Raw genomic sequence first — 23,947 nt, 5'->3', positions numbered from 1 at the left:
CTTTAGACCACTGTCACAAAAGACGTTTTCCTGTTCAATATTAATATAAATTTATACTGTAAAGCACATGATAGCTATATGGATTGATGATGTCATGGATAAACATTAGTTGAAACCAGCCTGTACATGATATAATTCCAATTATACAACAACTTAAAAAAGAGAGGTATTTCTATTATTATCTGCTGCTACCATTTCAGATTACTGTCTTTCCAAAACCCATACATTTCTTAAAGGCTTCCATGTATGTAACTAGCAGTTTGTGAAATGAATGTGGTTAGAACACCATCACATTAACAGGATTAAGAGGGCTGAAATTAAGAATGAGCCACATAACAGTGTTTGGACATCACTTTCATTTTACCACTATCAATACATAACATTTATTTTGGCCTCACACAGACTAATAAAGAATATAATAAATTTAGATATAATATAATATAATATAATATAATATAATATAATATAATATAATATAATATAATATAATATAATATAATATAATATAATATAATATAATAATATAATATAATATAATATAATATAATATAATATAATATAATATAATATAATATAATATAATATAATATAATATAATATAATATAATATAATATAATATAATAATATAATATAATATTTTAGCTCAGTATTCAAAGCTTGTGATAACAAACAATAATACTTAGCATAGCAGTAAGTCATGGAAAGTTTATGGTTAAACTTTGTAAATATGGCTAAATATATACGCAAATCCTTCTGAGATACAAAAGAATTCTCTATTTGAATATATGGATCCTTGCTATGATACTTGTATCATATTATCTTGGATTTCTCCATACATCATTATTTATAAACCAGTATTTATTGTTCAACCTTTAGCAAATAGCTCTTAATATTTATGGATGTGTCTTGAATGAAGAATTTCAATTATCATCATGCCAGTACAGTATAATAATATGATTAGAAGCTATATTAATATAAATCATGTTAAAAGATAACTCTTTTCTGTACACATTTACAATCGTCTCTATTCCTGTGAAAATTTCTTTCTGGAGGTTTCTTGTACGTATATCAAACTCTACTGTTTCAATGCAATATAATTAGCCAATGAAATATGAAACTGTGAGACCAGAAGAAATCTGTTTACAATTTTTGTAACCAAGCATGGCACACTTTATTTTTAATCATTTTTTAAAATGTAATTCAGGTTGGAGAAAAGTGGCCTTAACTTTTCAATTGCAAGGGAAATATGTAGCAACATGTAATGGTCAAATATGCAGGTTTTAAGTCCACATATGCCTTGAAAAAACTAAGAAGTGGGGAGATCAGATCCAAACTAGTTAATGTCTGTCTCACCCATCAATCCCTCCAATGTTTTCCCAAATTCTTTCTTTCCTTAGATCATACAGTGTATAAATTGGGATTGGCTTAAGCCTATGTAGAAGTTCTTTGGATTGTGGCTGAAGAATCCTCTTGCAATATCCCTCACCTTACCACCACTATCTTTTACTATATAGTAGCACATCTCTTTTAGAAAATGATGCACATTTCTTTTATTGCCCATGCATTCTATTTATGTTAATTTGTGATTCTGAGTTACTACGTCAATCCCTTCCTGTCTCTATTACAAATTATTTCCAGGAAGATAACCTTAATTCTAAGCTTGATTTCACCCACTTCCCCTCTTTCTTTCTCTTGTGTTAAATTATTGCTACTCTGGATTACTGAAACCTTTTTCTTACAATTATAGTTTAGGCTTTTTATCTCTATTAAATCATTACTAAAAAAAATCAGTTTTATGAATCATTTATTTGGCCAAATGGTGTTCATCATCAGTATCCTTTGCAAGATTCTCATTCTGTTTTATATCAAAATTAATGCCATGTCCTTACTTTTTGTGGCTGTATTTTCATCTATTTTTTGAAAACTTTCTGCCAAGCCTTTGGTTTCTTCTACTCTGCCAAGACTACCTACTACTTGAAGACTACCTTCCTATCTGTCTCTTCTTAGATTTCTCAATAAATATATGGCAGTATGTCTTCTTCTTTTGAATGCCTAGAGCAGTGCCCCCCACCATTTTGGATGCCAATGACTGGTTCCATGGAGAGCATTTTCCTGTGGACTGGGGGGGAATGTGTTTTTACATGCTGTCCACAGCCCGGGAATTGGAATGCCTAGCCCTAGAGACCTGTATTTTCTGAGACTATTGGATTAGACCCCAAATCGTTATTCCCAATTGTAAGTCAGTTTCAAGTATGTATAACTATATTCGTTCATATTTATTATTAATCTTGTGTCTGTTTAAATTTTACTCTCTTTCGAAGTGGAGCCTTTTTAAAGTCCATTGCATTTTATAAATTCTGTACTTAATATATTAAGTGCATTCTGTACTTAATATATATCATTTACAATGTTTGTAAAATAAGTTGAGGATATTCCCTTTTATTCATAGAAATATATCTCTATGTTTAATTCACACACACATACACACACACACACACACACACACACACACACACACAGAGAGAGAATATTTGAATAAATGCACAAACCTACCTTTTGCCCAAGAAATAGACTTTTGGTGGATAAGACAGTGAAACCATCTGTTGGGGTGCCTTCTGTTGTGCTGTCAGCACTTGCTGATTTACTGACTTCTCCCTGTTTCTTTTCACATATAAATCAGTTAACCAATCAGCCTATTAGCAAATCCAATTTTAAATAAACATTACATAACTAATGTACATACACACACATCTGTATGTGTACACACACACACACAGAGAGAGCGAGCGAGCGAGAGAGAGAGAGAGAGATAGCAACTATATGTTGGGATGAGCAAATTCCATCAAGGAAAGAAAGTTAGCAAAATCTTGATTTTTAGAACTTAAATGTTGAAATCAGGTTATCCCTCCTACATCTCTGTTCAAGAGCAGCATCTATTTTCCTATGTCAAAAAATAAATAGTAAGTGGTGTAACACCACCAAAAAAATAGCTGGCCTTTTGGACTCTATAACTAGGAATGAATGTGCAGATAAACCAGAATTTGAAAACGTAACCCTGCACAGCTGTACAGTCCATCTAAATCTATAAAAGAAGTTGAATTTTTATTACTATGTATCTAAAAAGTCAATATTTCACATATCCACTCTTGAAATACCTAGATCTAATGTAGATATTCTTATGAACCAGAATAAATTCAGTGCAATTGCATTTTACTTTACATTAGATTTGAGATATATTTTACTAGTCATCTAGCCACATAATTACTTTATTTCTGAGCAAAAATGCATAAGGCTGGCAAAAAAAAAATGTAGGCAAAACAATTGTAGATATACCTTAGACTTTCTTGCTACTTTCTTTGTGCTTGCTTTCTTTGTTGTGGTTTTCTTCTGTGACGGTGACTTTGCTTTTTTAGCTGGGGGTGGAGTGATGATTGCTTCCAATTTTCCTTTTGAACCCCGCTTTTTGGCCAACAGCTCTGGGTGAATATTTGGTAATACACCACCACTGGCTATGGTGACACCTTTCAACAGCTTAAAAGGAAGTGGAACAAAAAGGCATCTCTGAGAACTTTTAAAACTTGAAAAAAGTAAGACACTGATTGTGAAGAAAAAAATAATGAAATGCCTAAATTAAGAGTTGGGTCCCTACCAAGTGATGGGACTCTATGTCGATTTTAGAGTTAACAACTGCTGATATATTTTCTAAAGATATCAATCAACTGAAGCAATTTCGACTTATTTAACAGATCATGAGTTACATTTTTAGACAGACTAAGCAGGAATTTAAAAAAGAAAGAAAAACAAACCCCTAAAATCATGGTATGTATTTTCACCTGATTTAATTCTTCATCATTTGCTACAGCCAGCAAGATATGTCTAGGGGTGACACGACCTTTCTTGTTATCTCGTGCTGCATTTCCAGCCAATTCAAGAATTTCCGCTGTCAAAAAAGATAAAATTGTTTTGATTCGTCTTTTTTATTTTCTAAATAAAATGCATAACAGTTATTCAGGAATTTAAAACATGCAATCCTAAAATCAGTAAAAGAACTATAACTGCACAACAATATTAAGGATAAATAAATGGGAAAAGACATTTGATAAGGATTAATTGCACATAATCTGGTAACATCCTATTTAAGCATAAGGATTGGGGACAGTATACATATATGTGACATCAGAGGTATTCAGCTGTACTAGTTTTCTCCCAAATATTTTCCCAAAATACTTTTAGGAAGTATTTTAAATGCATTTAACACATCTGACAATCTAGAACATCAACCATATTTTTAAGGATTTTGCTAATAATAACTTGATCTGGACAAAATTAATAACTGTGTACAGAAATGATACATAAGATGTAAAGAAAGAGAAAGATTAGCTGTCCAGCTAAGTAAACAATGGAAATACCCCCCAAATTTATGTTTTGTGGCAATGTACACTAAAAAGCAACTGCAGGTAAAGGAAGCAAGAAGACTTAAATGGAAAGGGCCACAGAGATGATTATAAAGATAGTGAATAGATAAAGAATGAAAATCAGCAAGCAAAATATTCAACGCATATATAAGATTTAATAAATAACTAAAGTATGCATACTGTATACATAAACATATTTAGTTACTGGTATATTTAAAAGCAACAATAGATTTTGTTTAAACAACTTCAAGTAATCACTCTATTCTTTGGAATTTTTGTTAATTATTTTAATGGCACATTTTAATGTTGCTATTAATTATCATTTTTAATATCAATATCTTAAACTTATTTTCAAAATTGGAGTACATGAAAATTGAAGTATAAATTCAGTAATAAATGAATATGGAATTTATTCAACAATATCAGAGCGTGTATACATCTATCAGATGCTTTTTGGATTTTTTTTTAAAACTAAAAATCTGGTCATTAAAGTTTATTGGGAAATCTGTGACTGCTTTTAGACAAGCTGTGGATATATTTAATTAATAACAAAATAATTTTTCAACCTTTTTTTAAAAAAGGGCAGCAATGAATACTACTAAAAACTTGATGAACACAGTCAAAATGATGACAGTCTTACTAATTTTATCTTGTACCTAATTCATACTTCACTGTACTTGTTATCAATATCCATTATGATGAATTGTACTGCTCAATTTGGGGATCAGATTCTCTGCTATAACTATATTAATAACTACATGCTAGGGACCATTTCCATTCATTATCTTTATTAGAGACTAGGAAGAACTTTTCATTTAACAGTTGATATAAACATACACAAAGTTATATCATACAGTATTCTCTGAAATTCTATAGGAATTATTTTTTTGTCCTTTACCCATTTCTTAAGATTTTCTAAGGTTACCTCTGTAAAAAGACCCCACCCAAAATAATCATTTCGAGATCTTTAGGTATCTCAATCTCTTGTTAGATACATGATGAGTATCTCAGAGAGTTTAAATTGAACATATAGCAAAAAGACTGTAAGTACAGAAGAGAAATGTATGCATCTCCTTCTCACAGCCCTTGACTGACACAATATAACAGCAGTACATGTTTTCTAGTTTAGGGAATTTTATAGATCGTTTGAGGAACTTTTCTTTTTAATACAAACAAATGGCCAATAGTTTTATATTTTACAAAAAGCAAACCAAACCTGCAAACCACTACTTAAAAACCTGACCACCCCCACAAGCCAGAAACTTCTACAAGATAGGAAACAGACACACAGAACTTTTCCAGCTTGTAGCAAACAGGAAACTTCACATGTAACTTACACCTGCAACTGTTTGACTGGTTCTCATGAAACCTTCTGGTTTTTATACCAGATTTCCATTAATATAATTTGACACAGGCCTAGCCCAATTGGAAAGTATGTATTAAATATCAGAGCAGGGAAAGCCTACGAGATTTAAAATCCCAAGGTTTAATAGGGGTATATTGGATCACAGGAAAAAAAGATACATACTGTGCACTTACAAGACATTGTTCCACAAACACAAGCCTAAGAATTTTTCAACAACATGCCTAACAGTTGCTAGGAATTATGACTTCCCTCCAACTTCTTTTTCTTTGCCCAATTCTGAGGAGTTGGAGGTGAGGGCATTTTATCTTAGCAGTTAGCACTTAGACTTATATACCGCTTCATAGTGCTTTTACAGTCCTTTCTAAGCGGTTTACAGAGTCGGCATGTTGCCCCCAGCAATCTGGGTCCCCATCTTGCTTGGGGCTCTTGAACGGAAAGCAATTAATCAGATCAAATTTGAAGAAAGTCAGTAACAGCAGCATTACAGTAGTTGCTTATATCCAGGGAGAAACAAAAATTAGGCATAGTCAGTTCTCAAATCAGGGTTGAACACAAACTTGAGATTCAAGTTGCTAGCAACATACCAGGGGAAGGCAAGGCTACTAGCAAATGTTTGAAGTGCAGATATTTCCCAGTTCCACATAAAACTCAATTGGAGAGGTTCCTACTCAGGAATCAGATAACAATGTCACAATTTTAAGGGTTCCATTTTAAAAGGGTTAAATTTGTTAAGAATTCTTTTAGATGCTCACCTGGTGGTGTTGTTTTTTGTCTGTTTTAATCATTGTTTTAAAAATTAAATACAAAACACAAAGTGGTTATAATCAGAATTTGGAAAAAAATTCACAATACTTTTCACAATAACCATGCTCTTATTATTTCCTGTAGTCTAAAATGGATGGGGGAAATAGGCATTTTCTAGAAACTTTGGTTACAAACCCCATAAATCTGTGGTTTTTGTGAACATTTTTACATACACAATGGATTTCTAACTAGTTTCATGATATATGGCATTAACCAAGGTCAAGGCTCTGAACAAACTCTGTTCATTCTTTTTCACAATGGTGATCCAAATACTGTAGAACTCCCATGATGTTGTAAAGCAGAGTCTTACATATAAAAACATCAGTACTGAAATGGAAGTAACTGATCAATCTCAAAGTTTAATGTATATTATGGAAATTTATATGGAATGATTCTGCAATTTCATACTTTTGAAATTTAAATGTAGGTTAAATGTCAGCCCTCAAGTTAAATCTGTTGTTCATTATAGAAGACAAGTTAAATGCTAAATTTGCATGATGGTTTCTTTTCTCAATACTTAGTTCAAGCAAAAAGTCCTTGGTAATTGTCAGGTGTTCAGGACCTGGACTTTTGCTATGCAAATGTGAATATACCTGACAGCTAGGAATTCTGACTTCATCCAAAGTCTGATTAGATTTTGTTTCCTCTTCTGGGTAGAAATTTTATGTCTTGAGTAAAACCATTTCTCTGATTTCAAAAACATTTGCCTTTCTTTACTTCATTGCAATGAAGTCATAATGTAGAAAATTTAGTTTGTAACAGCTAACAGATGACATGCTGAGCAGTTGCCAGCATTTCTAACTCTCCCAAAAGCCAAAAGAGAAAAGTCTAAAAAGTGTGTGAAACTCAACCATTCAGCCAAAAAAATCCGAGAAAAACTCCAGAAACTAAGAGAGGGACATTAGCATTCAGAAATTTAAAAAAAAAAAACGTAATAAGAAAACCATATATAGACCATTTTAAATCCATACAGGTGTTTTACTTTTATTCCCTTTCTCTGTTACACACATACATAAATCAGTTTTCTATAAGAGATTAATTAATTAATCATCTTATAATTTTGAATTATTTTAACAGAATTAGCATTGTTTTTCTTGCACATTCTTTTATTTTGAAAAAAAAATACTTATTTTCTCTAGAAATACTTCTTTAAAGAACACCAGGCTTACCTTCGCCATAATTAAGAGTCAATAATGATCACTCCAAGGATGTATTTTGTCAAACCTGTTCACCCAGTTAATTGCCTGTGCATTAAACGTTTAAGGGACAGCTTTTAACAATGCAGCTGACTGAATGGTGTTTAATGGAATTCATAATTTTACTTTAAAAACCTCTCAGAATTAAAATCCCCCCAAACCAAATTTCTATTCCATCCTTTCCTTCAACCTTGCAGGTGTTTCTAAAAGGTAGCCTTCCAGAAAACAAAGGAAGGTAAAGGAAGATTTTTTTTAAGGCTGTGCTATAGAGTTCAGGTAAGTGTTTTATAAAATATGTTGATGTGAACAAAAGCACTTCCCTTTGAAGCATAAAGTAGAATCTGTGAAAGCACACATGCAAACCAACCAGGGGTAGCTTTTGAAGCAGCCATAAAAGCTATACAAGGACACGGTTGGTTTAATGCTTCAAAGAAAGTTCTTTCTTCAGGATAATGTACTTTTTGAAGCACCCCTTTCAAATGTTTTGCTCGGTTGTATTCTACTTTCCATCTTAATTAGCTATAGAAGAAGTCATGGAAAAATATTAGTTGGAAATCTATTTTAGGTTTCTTGTGTGAATCTTATGTCACTAGGACACAAACACTCCTGTGAACTTTCAACAATAAGCAAGGAGACGCACATGGTAGAAACTACCTGGAAACTACCTACCATCACACAATTTTGTTGGAATCTCAAATTGTATTTCTTTGATATGTCTGATGCTGGGTCTTAATAATTTTATGACAGGAGTGTGACCCTGTACATATTTAGACATTCAATTATTACGTATTGCATTTCTATCACATTTTCCACCAGAAATTCACGATAGTATACAGAAATTTCAAATCCCATTTTTATCCTTGCAACAACCTAGTGTGGTAAATTGGGTTTAGAGAGATCAATTGGCTAAAGTCATCCAAATGGGAAGGTGACTATTAAACACCATATTAGTTTAGGAGTTTAGTGGAGCTTCTTCTCTCATAAATTAATTTTGAACTGTAGCTACAAGAAATAGGTAGTGTAACTATACTGCACTAGTGAGGGCACATTTGGAATATTGCATCCAGTTCTGGACACCATGATACAAAAAAGATGCTGAGACCCTAGAAACAGTACAGAGAAGAGCAACAAAGATGATAAGGGGCCAGGAGGTTAAATCATACAATAAACAGCTAAAGGAACTTCATTAACTTAATGAAGAAAAGGCTCATAAGAGACATGATAGCAGTCTTCCAATATTTGAAGGGCTAACATAAAGAAGAGAGTGTTGATTTATTCTCCATTGCACCTAAAAGCAGGACAAGAAGCAATGGGTGGAAGCTCATTAGATTCAACATGGAAATGAGGAATTTTCTGACAGTACGGACAATTAATCAATGGAATAACTTGCTTCCTAGAGTTGTGAGTGTTCCCTTATTGGGGGTTTTCCACAAAAGATTGGATGACCATATATCCATGATGGTATAAGGATTCCTGCCTTGAGCAGGTGATTGGACTAAAAGATCTCCAAGATGCCTTTCAGTCCCATGATTCTATGATTTTAAGAAGATGCTTTAAAAACAACAACAGTTGAAAGGAGGACCAAAACCTGATTAACAAATGTAAATATAAGTTGTTTTTATAAACCCTAATAGAAGGAAATCAAAATCTCCATTCATTCATACTGGCTTCCTATGTCCCCATTCTTTCTTCTTCCTTCTCTCAATTAGTCTGTAAAATGGTGTTTCCTTTGCCTACCAGTTTACACTTCGTTGTTACTCCTTAACAGTTTACACATGCCTTTCCCCCCTTTTAAACACATCTAAACATGATTAGACTAAGAACTGCCAGATGTTGCTTGAGTGAAAGCAGTATGCGAGTTTTGGCTCAACTAGTTTACAACTCAAGACAGGTCTTGTGCTCTTAAATTTGCTCTTGGCTTACATCCTTAAGTTCCAAGGGCATTTGTTATAAACTAGTAATTACACAAATTAGACACCAATCACATTGCATGTGTGTCCCCTGTATGCATTACCATCAACGATTACAAAGTACTAATTTCTTTGGATACAACACTGAACAAGTCCTTGTAGCAGAGGGTTACCTCTTTCACACTTGCTTAAGGGAACATTACAGGTAGAAAAAAAAGTGAGGCCTAACTTTAGCCAGTCATTCGTTCCTATTATGTGCTTATTTCATGATTTGAAGAAATTAACAAATCTCCCAGTAACATATTTGCCATTACACAATTGGGAATAGGTGGATTTGTACTACCAATGGCAAGAATTTTTCAATAATCTAAGCCTACTAAAGAAAGCTAGTCTTTGAGCTTCACTTTCTTTTTCCCTTCTCCCAATTAAAATTGGAAAAGAAGTTACCAGCGGCACAATTATGGTTGCTGGCGCCACAGGAAGATATGGGGAAACCTTATCCATTTCTAACCTCATGGACCTAGTAAGGTATTTCACAGAAATAGGGTTTATGAGTGATTTCCTTACTTTAATGATCCAGGATAATTCAAAAAGCAGAAACAGAATATTGAAATATGTGGCTATGAGGCAGGTAGGGTGTGTGTGTGTGTGTGTGTGTGTGTGTGTGTGTGTGTGTGAGAGAGAGAGAGAGAGAGAGAGAGAGAGAGAGAGAGAGAGAGAGAGAGAGAGAGAGAGAGATTGTTCCACAACCTAGCCAATTTTTCAAAAACAAAGAAAAAACAATGAAATATACCACTAAAAGATAGAATATTTAAAAGTTATCAAATAAAGGTTTATTTTAATAATCAATATTAATGCATTGCTAAAAGACCCAAGGGTCTGTTATTAAATTTAAGCATAGCACTGAAATATCAAATCAGAAAAAAAATCAAATTGAAATCAGTCTTATAAATAAGACTTTTTTGCAAGATATTTTTTTAATATGATGAATATAATGGAAGGGATGTAAAGTTTAACAACAGAGATGTTCTGATATTAAATACAAAGTGTTTCTATTTTAGATAGCAAGAAACATTCTAATCTCAAATATTTATATTGTCTATTAACCCTGATGTCAAAGTGACCATGAGACATTGGCAAGCTATTATGTTTTCTAAACACCCTCAATGCAGCATCCATCAGCATTTATGTTGCAACCACAAAAATACTGCTTTTTAGATGGGATAAATAGTTGTTGAAAATACAGGATGAAAGTTAGGGAAAAGATTAAAACAAATACAAGAATTAGAATTGAAAACCAAACGAGGAAAGCATAGTCTGGAGACAGAAAAGTAATTATTAAAACAAACTGTAAAGTTCTTTGTTTTTGTGCATTTTTAAAGCTGTAAATGCACCTAATCCATACTTTCTCACTGGCTTTCACTTCAAAGGAACAATAATGGAATACAGGTAGTCTTCAACGTACGACCACAATTGAACCCAAAATTTCCATTGCTAAGTGAGACAGTTGTTGAGTGAGTTTTGCTCCATTTCTCACCACAGTTATTAAGTGAATCATTGCAGTTGCTAAGTTAGTAACAAAATTGTAAAGTGAATCTGTCTTCCCAATTGACTTGGCTTGTCAGAAGGTAGCAAAAGGTGGTCACATGATCCTGGGACTCTGCAACTGTCATAAATATGAATCCGTTGTCAAGCATTTGAATTCTGTTTGCATGATTATGGGGATGCTGCAACAGTCGTAAGTGTGGAAAATGGTTATAAGTCAGTGTTTTCAGTGCTGCTGTAACTTTGAATGGTCACTAAACAACCCAAGGGTGCTTTTCCAAAAGGCAACTGGGCTTTCCTGTTTTTCCCCCTTGAAAATGTTTTGCTTCTCATCCACTAAACAAATGACTGTAAGTCAAGGGCTACCTACAATGGTCTTCAAAGACCAGGTACATGACTCCTTTTTCAAAGACAGCAGCAAATCAACTTCAAACATTTTAACTATAAAGATGTTTTGCTTGTTCTTGCCACATTAGAGAACAGCATAGAGAGCCAACAGTTTCACAATGGCAATCCTTGCCTAGAGGCCCTGCATTTCCTCATCCCAATTTCACTTCATCACCTTTTGTAATTTCCTCCTAATTTATCTGATTGTTCTGCTCTCTGGTCCCTGCTTGATTTATGTGATTTCCTTCAAAACAGGCAGATCAACTGACTACAGTGGAAAGCCTTCTGGATAGGTTAGGTTAGCAATTCTGAGCTCAGAGATTTCAGCCCTTTAACAACATTCCCTGTTAAATATAACATGGAACGCACTGTAGACTTTTGATATCAGAAAAATATCCTTGCTGCTTATGAAGGGATTCGTCGGCTGTACCAATCTGAGAATGTTTCAAGTAAGTATATTTTGTTTTTGGTATTAGTTGATCCATTTAACTCCGACATGCATAACACAAACAGAAACCATACACACAACATAGGCAGGAATGACACGTATTCAAAAGGATACTGTCATTTTTTTCACTGAAAACTTTTTATTTCCTCTTACGATGCATTTTAAGTAATATTCAAAACCTTTAAATGTTATTCATCAAATCAAATTAGTTTTACACATCACAGAGATTGCAACAAACATCCTTTAAAAATTATGTTTTATGACTCGGATACAATTACCCCAATGTTTTTAAATTACTTCAATTTTTCCAGAGAAGGAAAAAAGTAACATTGTGGGTTAAGTGAGTTCAAGATAATGACTTCTGACAACCAACATAATAAGGACTTAAAATGACAAGTAAAACAAACTGGCAGGAGAGTGCTTTATTGTTCAAGCATTCAATGACTTAGCATAGGTCTCCATCCTATTAATGAATTATGATTCAACAGAAATCTGATTTTTTACTTACTAAGGCTACCTGAAGCTTCTTGAGGATTTTGGTGATGCCATAACACACAAGAACAAAACCTCAAAATCAACAATTCCAAGGAAAAGTTACAATACTGTAACATATTGGGATGGCTCTTGACTAAAGACCAGTAACTCTCGCTTAATGACTGCAGTGGGAATTCCCTAGATTGCAGCGGCTAAGTCATCCTGTCACCTGATGTTTTGCTTTACGACCTCAACCAAAATTCTGGTACCAACTGTGGTCCATAAGTTGAGGACTACCCTTAAGAATTCAAAAGATATCATCTAGAGCAGGGCTGTTAAACTCCCGGCCAGCAAGCCAGATGCATCAGGTGGCGGCCCGCCCACACCTGGTTTAGCGAAGGGGGAAAAGTCCCAATACGTCATGTGACACCACTGTGACGATGTGAGTTTCACACCCCTGATCTAGAGCAAGTAACAACCAATTATTTTCCCCAGTGGAGATAAAAAATGAACATCCCTCCTCTATCATCCAATCCAAAGGCCTGGAGAAAAAGCCATGTTTTTAATGTCTGCTGGGGGTGGAGGTGTGTGTGTGTGTCCTGTAAACCTCCAAGGAGATGCTGTTTCAGAGGACACATGCTGCCACAGACAATGCTTGCTTGCTTACTGTTAGGTAATATTGCTTATTTACAGGGAACATACAATGGATGGATTTTACTTGATCATTTAGACTAGTTTCTCAACCTTGACAACTTTAAGATCTGTGGACTTCAACTCCCAGAATTCTCCAGCCAGCATTCAGGTGGGCATTAATTCTGGGAATTGAAGTCCATGCAACTTAAATTTATTTAAGTTGAAAACACAGTGCTCTAGGCTGACATTTCAAAGGACCATGAAATGAAGTACTTCTTGTTTGTTTGTTTGATAAAAGCAAATGACACATTCCCACTGCAAATAAACATCTTCACTTTTGATCATAATGCATTTTAAATGGGCACAGCCATCAGTGTAATGAGTCAAATGAAAATGTCTTTTTCTGAACTTTGCTTCTTTAAAAAATTAGTCAAACACAAAAACCATGCAGGCAATTAAAAGAAAACATGTGCATGAATACAAGCACAGAGTAATCACAGTTCCTCATAATGGAACTAATTAGAAGTAGACAATACCTTCTTCTTAGTTCTTTCTATAATACCTTCCTTAGTGATTGCAGACCTTGTTTACAAATTCCCAAGTTGCCGGATTCTTCTACACCACCACTACCCCATCCTTGCCAACCCCCCCCCTCCCAATTTGATCTTCATGCTTCATTTTGTTTCTCTGCTCAAGATACTTCAGCTGACAGAAGTGAGGAGAACAGTTACATAATTGGAGGCATGTGTTGCTCCTAAACATTTCTAGCAATGCATGTTGTTGCAAGTTGTTCTTTTAAATAAGACACACGGTGAAGATTATTTTTAAAAGGGCATGCAATTTTGAATATTTTGATTTAGATTTCATGTCTGATGTACTCCTTTTACTCTCCAGAAAAATGCAAAATGATAGAAATTTAGATCACAATAATATACTAACTCAAGAATACACTATTTTGATCTCAAATGACATATTTAGAGACTAATAAAAGACCTGGCAGCTTTAACAAGTGGCAATTTCTGATGACCATGGTGGTTCTTGAAAAGTTAAGCAGGGTCAAACCTGATTAGTAACTGGATGAAAGATTTAGATGTCAGGTCTGAAAAGGTTGGGGGGAAAACCATCCCAAAGGGAATAATTTGCATATTTTATCAAGAAATAATATGGATGCATCCATGTAATCAAGGGCACATAAATTGAACAGTAGAAAGACTTTACCTTTACCTTTATATTATTTATTATTAATCTACTTAATATTTAAAAGCAGCTCAGTATTATAACTTTTTAAAAATAAACATGTCAGTTTTCTTAAAAGTTGTATGTTTAACTTTTAAAAGCTTACAAAGAAGCTGAATCCTGTTAATCCCACCTACCTACACCTCACAAAAATTTAGCTCAAGTGAAATTAACAAAATTTCATTAAAGATATTTTACAATGTTTTCATTGTTTAAAATGTACCTTTTTAAAAGGTTGTTTTTTAAAAAAAAATATTACCATAGTTGCTTCTATTTTAAAAGTTGACTTAAATTTCTATTTGTAGACGTTTTCTTTTGTAAAGTGAAATTATGAGCAGAAACTTTATACGCATTAAACATCACTGTTACACTCTGACCTTGATTCTTATTAGAAGCTTATATAGAGTATGGGAGCATGGGTACTTACAAACAATTATTCAAAAGCTACAAAATCTTCAGAGAAATCTATTGTAAATTCAATTTTAAAAAAAAACATTTACAACTGCTCAAATGTTATGGTATGGTACTTCCAAGAATTAGAAAAAAGAAATCTGGAATTAAAATTTAACAAACTGGACTGTGTCAATAATGTTTCTATACCAAACCTCCTCCTCACTTTGTTCATGAATTCCTTTTATGATTACTTTATATTTTTTATTGCTTTCTCACTATTGTCTTATTAAAATGAACTTACCAGTCAAGTATTCAAGTACTGCTGCCATATATACTGGAGCACCGACCCCAATTCTGTATTTTGGATGGCCTTTCTTAATATAACGAAGCATTCGCCCAACAGGGAATATGACCCCAGCCTTTGCTGAGCGAGATGTTTTGGTTGACTTTTTCTTTCCACCCCTGCTCGACATTTTTTTTCAAAGGGGTCTGGATCAGCACACTAAAAATAAAGAAGAAAGTAAGACTACCTATAGGTTCCATAATATTTATTCCAAATAATAAATAAAACCTGAATATTGCAAAATATTAACAGCTAAATAAGGTCTATGACTTCTAAGTGCACTGTGCAATTTCAATTGCCATATTATTACAAATATGGGATGTTTAGTGTATTTCAACAATGGTAATGGAATTAAGCGTTGTTAGTATGTAAGCAAAATCAGCTTCCAATATTTCACTGCACGATGCATCTTTTTGGATAGTAGATTTTTTAGCTTATGTGACAAAGAAGATATAATAGAAGAGAGATAAAAATGCCTGGTAAAATCTCTAAAGCAAAAGTAAAATGTAATTCAAAATTCTCAAGACAAACTTATATATATGTGTACATATGTGCATCAAATGCATAAAAGTTGCCTGGGGTTTGGACAATGTGCCAATAACATTTCCAACTAATTTCCAGAGCAGACAAACCTGTTGATACAAAAACACTAATTTTCCCTAGCCCAGTGTTTTTCAACCACTGTGCCGCGGCACACTAGTGTGCCGTGACATAGTGTAAGGTGTGCCGTGGGAGAATTACTTTATGTATAGTCAATATAGGCACAGAGTTAAAAAAATTTAACATTTTCTAATGGTGGTGTGCCTCGTGATTTTTTTTCATGAAAAAAGTGTGCCTTTGCACAAAAAAGGTTGAAAAACACTGCCCTAGCCTATTTTTCCACCTATTATTTGTTTCTAGAACTGGGTAATTTTGCTTCCTGTTTTTATAAAGACATGGAAACTTCATCTACCATTTGTTGCAAGAGATACAGAGGGAGGGAGGGAGGGAGGGAGGGAGGGAGGGAGGGAGGTAGAAAGATAGGCTATATAGTATGGTTTTGGTTAGTCCCACTTGGATAAAGTTTGCTACAGGCACTTTTCACATGAAAGTACACTAGTCTTCAATATATCTTTTAAGTTTTTGGACTGACCTTTAAAGCAAATTCCAAGGCTAGCAAGGCCTACTTCCTACTAAGCCCTGTAAACAACACTTGCATATACAATATATAGTTCTTTTATCTTTTTGGAAAGGATAAAGGGTTGCAATTAAATTCCTGGAATGTGGAATGGTGGAATTCATCTCCTTACCAACCAGACTTTTATGCCATTCCCCAGATGGAGTTTCATAAACTTCAGTTTGACAACTACTTTCCACAAACGTAATTGCACTTGACACCCATGAAAGATGGCCAAAACCTGCAAGTTAATTTACTACCACGCACAACCTTTTTATGGATAATTCTGCAGAGTGCCTGTAATTTTTACCTTGCATTTTTCTAAGAGTATAGGCATTACCATAAAATGCTAAAAAGCTCCATGGGGAGGTGTAGTTTACAAGCTCAGAAACTGTGACTCTGCTGGGAACTAGTAGTTTTAAAAAAAAAATCTTTCCAAAGACTTTTTGATTTCGTGTTGTGGCTTTTTTCCTTTACCGGTGTGGAGGTAGACAGTTCCATAAACAAAATTTTATAAACCAAAGGAAAACATATTGGCATTTATTGGCCTTAAGAAAACCCCTTTCTCAGGCAAAACTGACATCAAATGAAATTATTTCACAGTAGTTCTTCTCACTCTTCCTTTTATTTTCCCTATTATTAAATAATGGTATCTCTATTTTGAATTTTTGATTTGCTTGCTCTCCATTCTTTTTTGTCCCCTCTTGGTTCAATTTCACTCACTATGTGTTTTGTGTATTTGCAACCAAGATCTATCAAAACACAAGTGCAGGCATCTCCAAATAAAATAGTTTCTTCAGACTGATCCAATATTTAACCATTTCTATGAATGTTTTCATACAAGGCTGAAATGTCAGACAGATTGTAGTTAAACTTTGAATTATTCTATATATGGAAATTAGTCTATATTTCAGAACAGAGGTACTATTTCAACTGAGGTTATAATGACAGTCCTAATTGAATATACTAGCTTGTCACAGCAACAATAATTGTTCAGAAACTTAAGGAAACATTGTCAAAAAAGATAAGAAACTTCACCCCATCCCATTATTCTTTTCATTTTGGAATTAAAATAAAAATGAAAACTGGCATGTAACTAACAAAGCATCTTGTTAATTCTGGCTCTTCAACCAGTCTTTTGAAACAATAGAGGCTTCAGTCAATCTGGAAATTGAGTATTATAAAATCATTCGCCGCTAAGTAAAATAATATTGGTAGTAATGGATATTTTTCATATTTTGCAATGAAATTTCAATCTACACCATTTAAAACAATGTTAAAGCTACAGATACCCTGTTTCCCTGAAAATAAGACCACAGCAACAGCAATGAGGTGACTACACTTGTTGCCTCCTGCACGCCAATGAGAAGGAAGGACTCACTGGAGAAGAGCCTAATGCTGGGAAAGATTAAGGGCAAAAGAAGAAGGGGATGACAGAGAATGAGGTGGCTGGATGGAATCACTGAAGCAGTAGGCGTGATCTTGAATGGACTCCAGAGGATGGTAGAGGCCTGGAAGGCCTGGAGGAATGTTGTCCATGGGGTCACGATGGGTCAGACATGACTTCACAACTAACAACAAGAAGACTGGATAAAAGCCAAGTCGAACTAGAACTACATTTGCATCTTCTTGAACAGCCAGCAGTGTGTGAATTCATATGGCTACCGTTTCAACGTAGCCCATAAGTCATTTTATTCATTTATCTGGTTTTCTATATTAATAGTGTGAAATGAAGGGAATGTAACTACCGCATGATATCTTCACAAGAACCATGTGAAGTTGACTATGGAAAGAAAATATTTCTGCAAACTTAAAGAGTTAAGATTTAGATTCAAGCTTCCACTGTGTAGCACAGTGTACCTATCTATGATACTACATTGATTTATGTGTTGTTTTATTCAGCTAAACTATGTTCCTTTTACAATACACTACTGCCAATCAAGTTCTGCTGTTCAGAATTTCCTGTTTTTTTCTCCATGGTGCAATGCTGTCTCCTGCACTCTTATTGACAGGTAAGTTAGAATTCCAGTTTAACACTGCATTATAGTTTTGTAATAGCATCAAGAAAGTTACTCAATGTAAAGTGGAGCTGTGTTTTAAAAATGTACATACCATTCACTACCATTTCTTCCTCTTTATTCAGCTCTTAAGACACAGTGCTTGCAACAGAGACTATGGTAGAAACTGCCATTCTCCTCAAGAATTGTGGAACTTGAAATATTTTGACAGATATACGCTCAGCTTTCCACTACGGAGACTGTTCAAGAAAGTTCTACTTCCACATCTATGCAGAATCATTTGTCTATATTGTATATTTAAGGCAGTGAGATCAAAGCAACTTTCAAGCCGTATAAACCCTGAATGTTCAAATTATTTATAGAATCAGTATATTTGGCCCCAACTAATTACTATGACACAGGAAAACTTTGTCTGACCATCATAAATTGGCAATTTTAAAAGAAGATGCACATCTCTCTGGAACTACCCACACATGAAAGTCTCCATTTTGTTCCCTGAACTGTTTAAATGCAGACAAAAAGTAATCACCACTGCTGATTTCTTTTTATGTGTCCTTGAGAAAATCAAGTAACAAGTTTTAAGAACATAGGTTACCCTTGCTGAACCAAACAAAAGACTTATCTTATTAGGAATCTTGGTGACCAACTAGACATCAAGTTGAAGGTCACAAACTGAGTACAATAGCAGGCTCTCAGTCCCAAGTCACAGACAAGAAGATATATAAAATACATCAGTGATGATAACCAAGCACAGGCATATTTTTCATAAATTCTCTATTTTCTTTTTAAAGTTTCCTAGTTTGGTGGAGACTTGCTTCACAGATTGCACTTCATAATAAGGTTTGGATTTAGCTTAGGGTTTTGTGTGAAATCAGTGATTCAGGTCAATTGAAAAAAGTCCAGGGTCCCTTAGGTTCAATCCTTTGTTTAGTGCAGGAAGAACCTTAATTAAAGCATCCCTACCATACAGGCATTAAGTTTCTTCTTGAACTTATGTAATGATGGGGATCCCACAACTTCTCCAAGCAATTGGAGATTGTCAATATTCAATCAATATTCAAGCTGAGATCTGATCAAGCGTTCTCTTGATGCCACCCACATTGCATTTGCTTTCATGCAGCCACATTATATTGCTGACTCATATTCAGTAAGCATTCAGCTGCACTACATATTCCAAGAAATCTTTCCTAAGTATTATTTCCAAGCTGAGTAACTTTCATCTGAGAATTTGATTTTTTTAAATGTAAACTGCTAAGCATAAGTCTCTGTTAAATATTTTGCAATTTCAGCCCATTTCTCTAACCCATCAAAATAACCCAATTTACTTGTCTTCTAATACACACACACACACACACACAAACACACACACCAAGTCATGAAACAGTGCAAGGATTAGAGGAATTGTATTGAATCTTAAGACTTTGGCAGTTTCTCTCTTCCCCATCTTGGTTGGTTTGGTTGGTTTATTAGATTTATATGCATTTATATGTTCGATATAAGATAATATAAATTTATATTTATATTATCTTATACCGAACAGAATCAAAGTAGGATTCTTTTGAGTTCCTTTCTCACACTTTCCCCTTTTCCAGAACCGAGTTATCTTTTATTTTTCCTTACTTCTTCTCACATGTTTTCTTCAATGTGTAACACAGTTTGGCATTCTACCAGTAGCATTACATTTTAAAAGACAATTGGAAATGAAAGTCGCACACCATTTAAGAATTGAAAGAAAAGTGTGTATGTGCCTGTAAGCAACACACCACATCATAGTTCTCCCTTTTTCCTGATTTTGAAGACAGGGAACTTTATACTTTTCCATTTATCTGGTACTCACCACTTCTGCAGATTTCTGAAAGGTAATATGTAACATTGGACCCAGATTGTTGGAGTCAGCCATATGCTGACTCTGTAAACTGCATAGAGAGGGCTGTAAAAGCACTGTGAAGTGGTATATAAGTCTAAGTGCTATTGCTATTTCAGCCAGACTATCAACATTTCTTCACTATCCTAGGATACACTGAGATTTAAATATATTCAAAAGAAACATTCTCTATCCATGGCTCTATCGACCTCAACTTTAATTCCTGTTCTTCACAGTTTCTTAATGGAACATAAATTCTCTTTGTTGAAAAAAATGAACCAAAAACAAATCTGTTTACGTATTCTCATCTTAATTTCCCTTAAAATCAATAAACCACAGTTGATACTCAACCTAGCCATTGATTGTTAGTGTACATAAAGCTCTTAGGCAAACTTTTTTTAAAAAAAATATATGAATGTGTAAAGTATTTATAGTCTCACAAGCTTAGTATAAATCTGCCTTTCTGAAGCTATTAACGAAGCATTAATGACATACACATATGGAGGTTGAAAAGCATATTTGGTAGAATAACAAAGGTTTGGCTTACAACACAGACAAGTGGAACTGGGGCTTTCCATTTTATTGCTCTCTGCTGAAGGGAAAACATATGCTAATAAACATAACTAAGTATAATCAGGAAGGCAAAGTGAAAGAAAATGTTGATATGGTTGCAATATTTATGGTTGAAATATATATGCTATGTACTTCCTCATTCTGCAATGTTTTTGTATTTCTCTGTAACTGTGTCATAAAACTGTTCTAGCTGAAGATATATGTTGGCTACTTGCTTACTTATGTATGCACTTTAGTGTGAGATTTTGCTTACATATACTCTCAGCATGAGACAACATAAATACATAGAATGCAGGAAAAAGCTTAGCACTATGACAGTTATTCTATATCCATTCATCCTCCTCAAGTTTGTAAAGTAGTTTTTATTAAATCATTTTGATATTCTGGTGATGGTGCTTTCATGCACATTCTTTTTCAATTCTTAAATAGTATACCCCTTTTATTTCCAATTATGTTCTTGTAGAGTCTACTAATGCAACTGGCAGAATTCCAAGCCGTATGTCTTAAATTCCAATAACTCTACAACTGCTGGTATATTCCCTAATCAAAGACTATGTACAGACCGCATTCAGATGAAAACTCCAAATCTGTCACTGTCACTTGAACCAAGTTATTTAGATTCTGTTCTCAATTACATAAGTGTAAAGCTACAGTAGAAACAGTTGAAATATATATGATAGTTGATAATAATCAATACATAATTAAAATTTTAATTATACACAAAGTATAGGCATTACTGCACATTTTCTATTTGTAGAATCGGGTTAGAGAGAGAAAGTCAAGTATAGTTTTAGTTAAATCTAAAGAAAGATTTAGTTAAATAAGAAAATGGATGAATATGTGTCAAGAATAAAACATAGTGCAAATCCATAACAGAATTTCTTAGAAATTAATGTATTATCAGACATCAGTAACTACTATTCTGGTTTGTGACTGTCTTAAATATTAGGGTTATGCCATGCTTTGGATATGATTTCAAAAAACTGCTCTGGATTATGGGGATGCATGAATGTAATACCTATTACAACTCTTTAAAGCAGTCATATCTTTTCAGGGTTCATACAGCAGTTACAGAAAACAGCCACGCAATACCAGAAGAAAATGCGGCTGCTTCAGAAAGTTGCACACAGATGCCATATTTATTCTGCTGCATGCTCCAAATGGCTATTTTGAAATCAAATCTAAAGTATATAGAGTCCTACTAAAGATTTCTCTTCACCTACCCAGGTAATTCTTGCCTGATTGAAAGAATGAATGACTTTGGGGCATGTTGTTGACAAAATGAATGACTTTGGGGCTTGTTGTTCTTTTCAAACACTAAGAAACTAGAGTAGTCCCCATACACCTGTTGCTAAGTGACATTCTCCCAATAGATGTAAGGCATGAATATTAATACTCTAGTGAGGTGAACAAACTCTCAGATCGTGAAAAACTGATACAACTTGACACTGCAAAAATCTACCTATGGAGTTATGAATTAAGTCAGGTACAATTTGGTCCCCAAAACTGAAAATGACAACATACATTTGCCAGGAAGTAAGTTTAAAATTTCATGCACATTCAGAGAAAAATCCAAATCAGTAAGAAATGTATTTCATACTTTGAACAGATTCAAACCGTATTTTATTAATATAAACAAGCAGAGCTACCTCAATTTTGACTTTATTCTTTTGGATGGGCTATGAGTAGCTTTGAGACTTAATTTTTATTCCCACTATTCACCTCCTTCTACAGTGTTTTTATAAACTGAATATCACAAGTCAAGAAACAGTTCTTCTAACACATTTATTATTCATTTTATTATAGCTGCCCTCTCCAGAAGACAGGGTAAATGTTGCAGCTTCAGCATCACAGCTTTGGTTCAGATTTCTAAAATACCCTCTAGAGGTTTTTCGGGGTTATTTTTCCCCCTCTTTCCTGACATTTCTTTCCACCTCATTTCTTTCCACCTTATTTCATCCATCCCTTTGATAATGCGGGTTAAAAAGCTACTTTTGAGCGAAAAATTTTGGGGCAGGAGCATCCTTTGCCCTGAAACAGGGAACATGAATGACCCCCAGGGAACTCCCCTCCCCCCCACGAGCATTTCCATTTGCAACCCCTGTTCGTGTCCAATGACCCGAGGTGAGATGAAAAAGGAAAGTAAAGGACGGTCGAAGGGAGGGATGAGAAACGTAACCGCAGCAAGCCAAGCCAAGCCATTGCTTTTAATTGTTTAATATTATGGTGCAACGGAGCTGTTTCCCACGGGATTTGCGGATCGCTTCCTCATCCGACCCTGCTCGAGCTGAAGTCAAAAAGAGAACAGATGCACCGATCTTACGAGGGAAGAGAGAGTTTATTTCCTGGTTCTCTTTTAAGGGCACAGCGGGGAAGCCTTCCAGCTCTCCCTTAACCCTGTCGATCCCGTCCTCAGTCTCCTGTGCCCCACCCCCCCACCCCTACTTTGGCAGCCCAGCTGCCAAAAAAAGTCGCGGCTGGGCTCTCCCAAAGGTCGCCCAAGAGCTAAACTTGACGGCGGCTCCCGGGCAGGTGCTGCCGCCTGCAAAAGAGCCGCCTCCGGGGCTGCAAAAGGCAAGAGAAAGAGAGCGGAGAGCCAGCCGTTCCCAACCCCACCTTCCCAGGCGACCGAGAGAAGAGCGGCGAGCATACAAAGGACAAGCCCCGCCGCCGGGCAGCCTTCGCGTCCTGGGGGCTCCGGGGAAGAGACGCGGCGTGGATCACTTACGGCGCAGCGGGGTCGGCGGCGGCGGCGGCGGCAGCAGCAATACGTCCCCTCCCCCCGGCGTCTCCCGCTCCCCTCTGAGCTCCGTCGCGCGTGAACTGGAACGACTCGGGCAAACGTGCAAGCGCTTCCCACAATGCACAGCGCGCAGAGCTCGTCACATCCCCTCCTCCTCCGCCGCCGCTTCGGTGCGCTCAGTCGGTCGCTCGGCGGCGGTCTCGGCTGCACGTCTCCTTCCTTTCTTTCCCGTCTTCCTTCCTCCTTCCCTCTCATTCTCTTTCTCCCTCTCTCATTCATTCATTCATTCCCAGTTTCTTTCCTCCATTCCTCTTTTCATTCCCATCTTCCTTCCTCCTTCCCTCTCTCCCTCCCGTCCTTCCTCTCATTCCCATGTTCTTTCCTCCCTCGTTCCCATCTTTGTCCCTCCCTCTTGTCATTCCCATCTTCCTTCCTCCCTCCT

General features: G+C 35.3%; 1 protein-coding gene across 4 annotated transcripts in view; it reads right to left on the bottom strand.

Moving 5' to 3' along the window:
• Positions 1–23,631, bottom strand: part of MACROH2A1 (macroH2A.1 histone) — a 36,179-nt gene extending 12,548 nt beyond the window's left edge. For 2 of the 4 annotated variants that reach the window (XM_014063429.2, XM_014063432.2), the window contains exons 1-5: positions 23,491–23,630; positions 15,110–15,310; positions 3,835–3,941; positions 3,335–3,532; positions 2,555–2,662 (exon numbers count right to left, since the gene is read on the bottom strand). In XM_014063429.2, the coding sequence (XP_013918904.1) occupies positions 2,555–2,662; positions 3,335–3,532; positions 3,835–3,941; positions 15,110–15,281 (585 nt within the window). In that variant the 5' untranslated portion in view covers positions 15,282–15,310; positions 23,491–23,630. Of the gene's footprint in view, positions 1–2,554; positions 2,663–3,334; positions 3,533–3,834; positions 3,942–15,109; positions 15,311–23,490 lie in introns of all 4 variants that reach the window. The other 2 variants (XM_014063431.2, XM_087709520.1) reach the window with 2 other exon arrangements.
• Positions 23,632–23,947: the final 316 nt, after the last annotated feature.

The sequence above is a fragment of the Thamnophis sirtalis genome, unplaced genomic scaffold, assembly GCF_051295495.1.
Source record: "Thamnophis sirtalis isolate CommonGarterSnake01/CBP01778 unplaced genomic scaffold, rThaSir2_p1.2 scaffold_3, whole genome shotgun sequence".
Taxonomy (NCBI): domain Eukaryota; kingdom Metazoa; phylum Chordata; class Lepidosauria; order Squamata; family Natricidae; genus Thamnophis; species Thamnophis sirtalis.
This window is presented reverse-complemented; position numbering and strand designations above follow the sequence as displayed.